We start from the raw sequence: 6631 nt of genomic DNA, 5'->3' as shown, positions 1-6631 counted from the left end.
TTAACTAATAAAACTTTTTTAATTTACATTTGCTTTGTTTCATAAAGAATTAAGTCAAACATTTAAAGCAGCACACTATACTGAAACAAAACTGAAGACAAACTAAGACATAAAGGTTCTATTAATAAATGATAAGCTAAAATAGTTATTAGATTAAATAGAAGAAGAATTTATATATTACAAGGTACATTGAGAATATTTGTTTTAATATTTAATGTAACATATCTTTGTCCACTTTATTTAATCCAGAAATCCAGGAGGGGACGGGGTAACATGTCGAGAAGCATACCATTCGTTGTCGTTTAGATTCACTAACTCAGCCACAACAACTGCAACATCTCCATTATGTTTTTTCAATAATGTCTCGTTTTGTTGTCGATTACAAAATCCCATTTCTATCAACTGGTCCATAGGATTTAAAGTCTCTGATCTGTTAACAGAGGGTGTACCGGTATGAATATTTGTTGGTCTTTGCAGTGGTTGTGAAATGCCTTCAACATTCTAGTAAAAAAAAAAAAAAAAATGAATAAATCACACTATCAATAATCTTTAATTTAAAAACATTTTAGTCAATACTTTTCCTGTTATTAACAATAACTTAGTACAGTGAAACCTGCCAAGTTGACCTCAATTATCAAGAATGGAATTTTTCCTATATAATATAAAGAATCAAAACCTTTGTATCTTGACCACCTGTCTATCTTGTATGTAGAACACTGAAATTATGAAATTTTATTCTAAAACCCTCATAAGTTGACCAGGAAAAAAACAAATTCCGAAAATTTTCTGTCATTTTGCAATGTATGTTAAAATTTCACTTGTTTGGTGAAATAGTGTAAAAAGCTAATCTAAACTCTTTTGTGAGTTGACCATCTGGGGAAACTGTATGGCAGGGATGGCGAACCAATGGCACGCGACACAATATTTTGGGCACTCCACCGATCACAATTGTTGCTACACTTTGAAGCACATGTAACAGTTAAATTAAAATTCACAAAAATAAACAAAATAATAAACAATATTAATGCTAAAAAAACGATTAATAAACCAAGCTAACAATAAATAATTAGCGAAAAAAAAATTAACAATCCTGCTTAAACTAACATCTTACAACCTAGTATAAGTTATTTGTCATCTAATCTGCAACAACAGAAGTCACACTAATGATACTTGAAAGTTGAATTATGCGTATAACTGAGATATTGCAAAATGTATTTTTTTTTCAATGTAAATAAAGAGTTTTGAGTTGATAGTATTTAGTATTATTATTTTCCTAATAATCACGAAGTTAAAATTATTTGACGGCGCGTCTCTGACCTCATTAAGCAATTTTTTTAGAGAAAATAGCACGTTGGTGTATAAAGGTTTGCCACCCCTGCTGTAGGGGGTCAGCTTTTGATCATTCATTCATTGAAAACAGGTGTGTTAGTTGAAAAGTTTCTCTTCCAGTTGCAATAGTGAGCATTTGAATAAATGAATGCTTTGATCTTTTATTTGAATAAATAGGGTTTGTAAGTGTAGTAATAACAGAATAAATTTTAAAGTGTTCAAACAATTTGTTTTGTTAAAGTTTTCAAATTACATGTTTTCGTGTTCTAATATTTTAAGAAATTATTTTTATTAAACACTTCGCATGCTTAACTAACGAAATAATTTTTAAAAAAAAGTTAGTTAAATATTAGAATTATGTATATGTAACAAATTGAAGTTCATTCATGAACAGATTTCTTAAGATATTGATTTGGCTATTTGCTAAATAAAATTTTTAAGTCAAGTAAAAAAAAAATTTAAATATATAGCAACATGATATAGGAAACGAAAAAGTAAACAATGACCCACCTCCTCTATAAGTTGCCCACAAGTGGTCAATTTACACAAGTTTTACTGTATTACTAAATCTATACAAGAATGTATATTTCATGCTTTAAATTTTAAAAAAACGAATCATTTTTGATGTAACCTTATTCTTGTAATAGTTTCTGAACACAGCTAAAACTTGTTTTAAACGTTTCTGTTTAATAACGTTTTTCTCTTTTCTTTAGTTGAATTAATTGAGAATAGAAGTATCAACACATTGCTATCTAAATAATTGATGTATTGAAGTAATTAAATAATTTTATGTAGGCTGTAATATCTTTCTCTAAAATTGGGAACTATTAATTCTATTGGTCTTATTAAATTCAGAGTAAAATTTCTTACTTCCCTTTTTGACTTGGAAACTGAACTGTAATATGAATCAAATCAAATTAGAATTAACTTTCAAACCTATTTGTACTAAAAATGCTCAGCTCCTAAATTATAATTTTTTAACTGATTAATGCAATATTAAATAAATTATATCATCTTTAGGTCATGTACTTTTCTTGAACTAGAAATTAGCAGCAAATATTAATAGCATAGAAAAATTCACAAACAACATATTTAAGTAATAAATTAGAAACCAAAAGACAATCTTGATAAAGGTGCTTTATAATGCAATTTAAAAATGAATAAAATTTAATAGAGTTAAAAAAATAACTTTTTGCATTTGTAACCAAGGTAATATTTATTTATATATTTTAACTACTTTATTACTATAATCTCTATATTACCCGTATATAATTTCTATTTATTACAATAATCCCTACCACTGATATCTTACTTTAACACTGTGATCCGTATGCGGAGTTTGTATCAATATAGTAAATATAATCGATTGTTTTGTGTATAATTTAAACGTGAAGTTCTTATGAAATCCAAATTGTGTAGTTACCTCTTTGGGTTGTTGAATTGTTGAAATAACTGCTTTAGCTGTATTATAAACTGATGCTGCGGCACTAAGCGCACCAAAAACAAGACCTTCAGGAAGTACTTGGATAGTTCTGATAGTAAGAGAGAAAATAAAACATTAAAGATAAATTTCAACCATAGAAACACATATTCAAAATAAAATTTAAAACACAAATCCCTGTAAAATTTAATATTAGGATTGGAATAAAATGCAAAATTTAATTACCTTTCCTCAGGATTGTTTGGATTCAGAGGCTGTCTTTCAAAAATATCACCGGTCACTCCTTCAACAGGGAACTTTGGAAATGTTGCACTATTTGGAATGTCAATAATTTGTTCCTGTATAGAGAATTAATACAGATTTATTAAACACTGAACAACTTACGGAAAAGGGATGTCTTACTAAATAGTAAATTGATAGCATTTTATTTAAAAGAAGAAAAAAAACATTAATTTTTACTATAATACGTTTAAGACACTGTCAAGTTGTCCCTTTATTGCCTAGAGAGATCATGTTTTCATGACTAACAGCTTGATTATGACATACTGCCTTTACTTCTCAGACAGGCTGTATCTATTTATCTGAAGCAGAGGCAGAACGATACTGGGTGTACTGCAGAATTCTGCCTCGCTTTTTATATCATGGTCTGGAAACGAGGAGCAGGGCATGTGATTTTTTCGCAGACTTTAAATTCTTAAGACCATTGATTCAATCAAAATATCATAGTGTAAGAAACAATAGAGTATGTATTTTTCCAATTTGCAATGGCCACCATCAAAATTTTGCTAATTTTTTTTCTTCTTTATTTGAAGCATCACTTTAACTTAGGGAGATAATATATAGATTCATTTGAATATAAAAAAAAGATTTCTTTTCTACTGCTTCAGTTAAAAGTTTATTAACAAGAACAGCCATTTACATAAATTTTATTTTATTGAAATTATTTTCATTTTGTTTAGATTGCTGCACATCTAGGGTTTGCGGGCCGCATATGGCACCCCCATCCTAGAGCATGTAATATTGTGCCATAGAAATGTGATTAAATTTTTAATAATTATGATTAAAAATATTTATTATAGCAAGGAAAACTATTAATAAAATTTTAAAATCACACGTATTAAGAGTTAAACTAGGATGTTAAAAATTTTTCTAACAATATTTAAAGTACTAGATTACCAAGCTGTTTAATTTTAACACCCTTACTAAAATTCGAAAGAAATTTTTTGCAGACAATATTGTGCAATAGAATTTGCTTAACCATTTGCATATTCTATTGTACAAAACAATTGGCTGTTGTAACAAAAAAAATTATCGATTGCATTTCCAAAATTCGGTTTATTACACTTTGTGCCATTAACTTAAGAGTTGTATTAGCCCTGCAAATGTAAATTAGTTGTTTATAAGTGTTGTGTATTGGAATATATTATTTTGGTTTATTGAAATAAAAATCATCTGTAGTAATAAAAATTAAACAGAATTCCATGATTGAAATTTTGAGAAAAATTTAAGGAGCAAGTAATAAAATAACTTTTAATTTTTCTTCTCTATCAAATATATAATCAAAACTTTGCATAATGATTTGAAATAGAATGCAATTAATTCTCCGAGGAATAATAATAACAAAGTAAGATTTAAAATTTTTTCATTAAACTGAACATATAAGTATTGGCACAAGAGATGCCAATTGCAGTAACTATATACTGCTTCTGTGTTTTTTTATCTGTTACCATCAATGATTTTAATTTTAGCAAATGAGTACAATAGACCACCTCCATCAACATCAGATTTACATTTGTCAGCTAATATACACTTTGAAGTTAAGCAGACCCAAAGTATAGTATTTATACTAGTTCTATAAAATTAGACTTCTGTTCAAATAATAATTACTAAATTTTAGAAACATGTAAAACCTTTTAAATTCAAATGAAGAAAATTACCTGATTTACTTCATTTGTAGCAGATTCAGCTACAGTAGTTACACAATCAGTCAGACGAGCAGCAATTTGATTCATTTCATCCTCACTGAAAGTGTCTTTAGAAGATAACTTTACATTAATAGAATCAAAAGTCTGATTAACATTTTCCACTGCAGGACTACTACTGTCACTTTCAATGATGCTTACTTCAGAAGAAGAACCATCTGTAGCTACTTGAGTTATGGTGGTTGTTTGCTGGTTATTTACTAAACCTTCAACAACAGTGAGCTTGCATACACTTTCTGATAATTCAGGAACACCAGTTTCCTGTGAAACATTTTCAGAATTGGGAAGAGGTTTTTCTGTCGTATTTTTGACTTGCACATCCTTTGGTACTTCAATATCAAGGTTTGTAATCACTTCTAAAAACACAAAACATTTGTGACTAAACTTAATATCAGAATGTTAAGAGAAAAAAAAAGTGACTGAAATTACTAAACAAAAAGAAATTTTATAACATTAAAGGACATTACATTTATGAAGAATTTTTGTTATTTCACGTCTTTGGTAAGTAAGAATACTTTGTAAAATTTTTATTTGAATTAAGTTATTCACATTTTAAGTATTTAATAGTTCTAAAATTATTATGAATATTTTTTATTACATTTCAAAAAATTAAAATTGCTTACAGTTGACTTCAACTCGATGTTTCTACAATTTTTCACGACTGTGAAAATAATACATAAATAAAATCAAACTACAAGGAATAAAACAACTTAGTTAGCGCACACATATTTTTTTCATAGTAGGGGAAATAATTATATATTCTTGATAAATAAATGAAAAGTATCTCACCTGCTTCAATCAGATTATGAGGCATTCTGAAATGTTCAGAAATAAAGGATTCTGATAAATTGAAACACTTGGGCATTGGAATGACAACAAATTCTGTGTCTGAATCTGTACTATTTAAGCTAACAACACTGCATTCATCATCTTCATTGTCAGAATCTGAAACATATCTAATATGTAGTATATTCTACAATATTAAGCAAATTATTCATATTCTGTAGCAATTGTTCAAAAAAAAAGCAACAAAAACATCAAATGCATTGGCACAATTCAGGTTAAAATGAAAATATTAGACTGGATGGAAGGCTTAACACACAAGCTGGAACTGGTTCTATTGCACACAACCTAAATAATTTAAATAGTCAATTTATTTAGTAATAGCAAAAATATGTGACATAAATGCTGTTACAGGACAGAATATTTATTGCTGAGAAATGAATGGTTATAAATTCTGACCATGTCAATTGCTTTGTTAAAGTAATTATATTTTGAAATTAAATCTATATTATGACATTACCAGTGACCCCTTTTAAACACGAGAAATATGCCAAATGTTGTTGAGGAGAAGTAAACAAAGTTATAAGGTGGTTTTCCAGAACACATAATTTTCATCCCAAAGAAAAATGAGCGTCTAGCAGATTTAAATAGACGAAATTACACTTCAAAAATAAATTACATATAATAACTTTAACTGCTAAAAAATATAAATACAGGTTTTACTAAAATGTTTATTATTTATCAGACTTAAAATATTTTACTCCAGTTAATTTGTCGCTTCAATGCATGGGTGCAAGTCTTCCATCCCCAGGATGGATTTCCGTCTTTCGAAAATGTCCGCGGACGGAAGTAAGACGGAAACTGACTCGAAGACGGAAATCTGAATTTTTTTCTTCTGTCCTTACAAATATTTTTTAGGTCTACGTTATTGGTCTACTTTCTTATGTCCTGTTGTTATTTTATCAAAAGACAGATGAATAAATATTTTTTGTACAGTATTTAAACTTGATGTATTATGGTAAAGCTTTCTTAGATAGTTTGCATATGTCGAGGGGGTATTGTGTATGTTAGGTATTTCAGTCAAAAAATTTTCAGT

The 6631-nt window shown here is 28.2% G+C and overlaps 1 protein-coding gene across 5 annotated transcripts in view; it reads right to left on the bottom strand.

Moving 5' to 3' along the window:
• LOC107457248 (next to BRCA1 gene 1 protein) overlaps positions 1-6631 on the bottom strand; it is a 40300-nt gene continuing 33669 nt past the window's right edge. For all 5 annotated transcript variants that reach the window (XM_016075366.3, XM_016075368.2, XM_016075371.3 and 2 more), the window contains 5 exons: positions 5542-5697; positions 4708-5108; positions 2996-3108; positions 2753-2861; positions 1-501 (listed from right to left, as the gene is read on the bottom strand). In XM_016075366.3, coding sequence (XP_015930852.1) covers positions 241-501; positions 2753-2861; positions 2996-3108; positions 4708-5108; positions 5542-5697 — 1040 coding nt within the window. In that variant the 3' untranslated portion in view covers positions 1-240. The remainder of the gene's footprint in view (positions 502-2752; positions 2862-2995; positions 3109-4707; positions 5109-5541; positions 5698-6631) is intronic.

The sequence above is a fragment of the Parasteatoda tepidariorum genome, chromosome 6 (assembly GCF_043381705.1).
Source record: "Parasteatoda tepidariorum isolate YZ-2023 chromosome 6, CAS_Ptep_4.0, whole genome shotgun sequence".
Lineage (NCBI taxonomy): Eukaryota > Metazoa > Arthropoda > Arachnida > Araneae > Theridiidae > Parasteatoda > Parasteatoda tepidariorum.
This window is presented reverse-complemented; position numbering and strand designations above follow the sequence as displayed.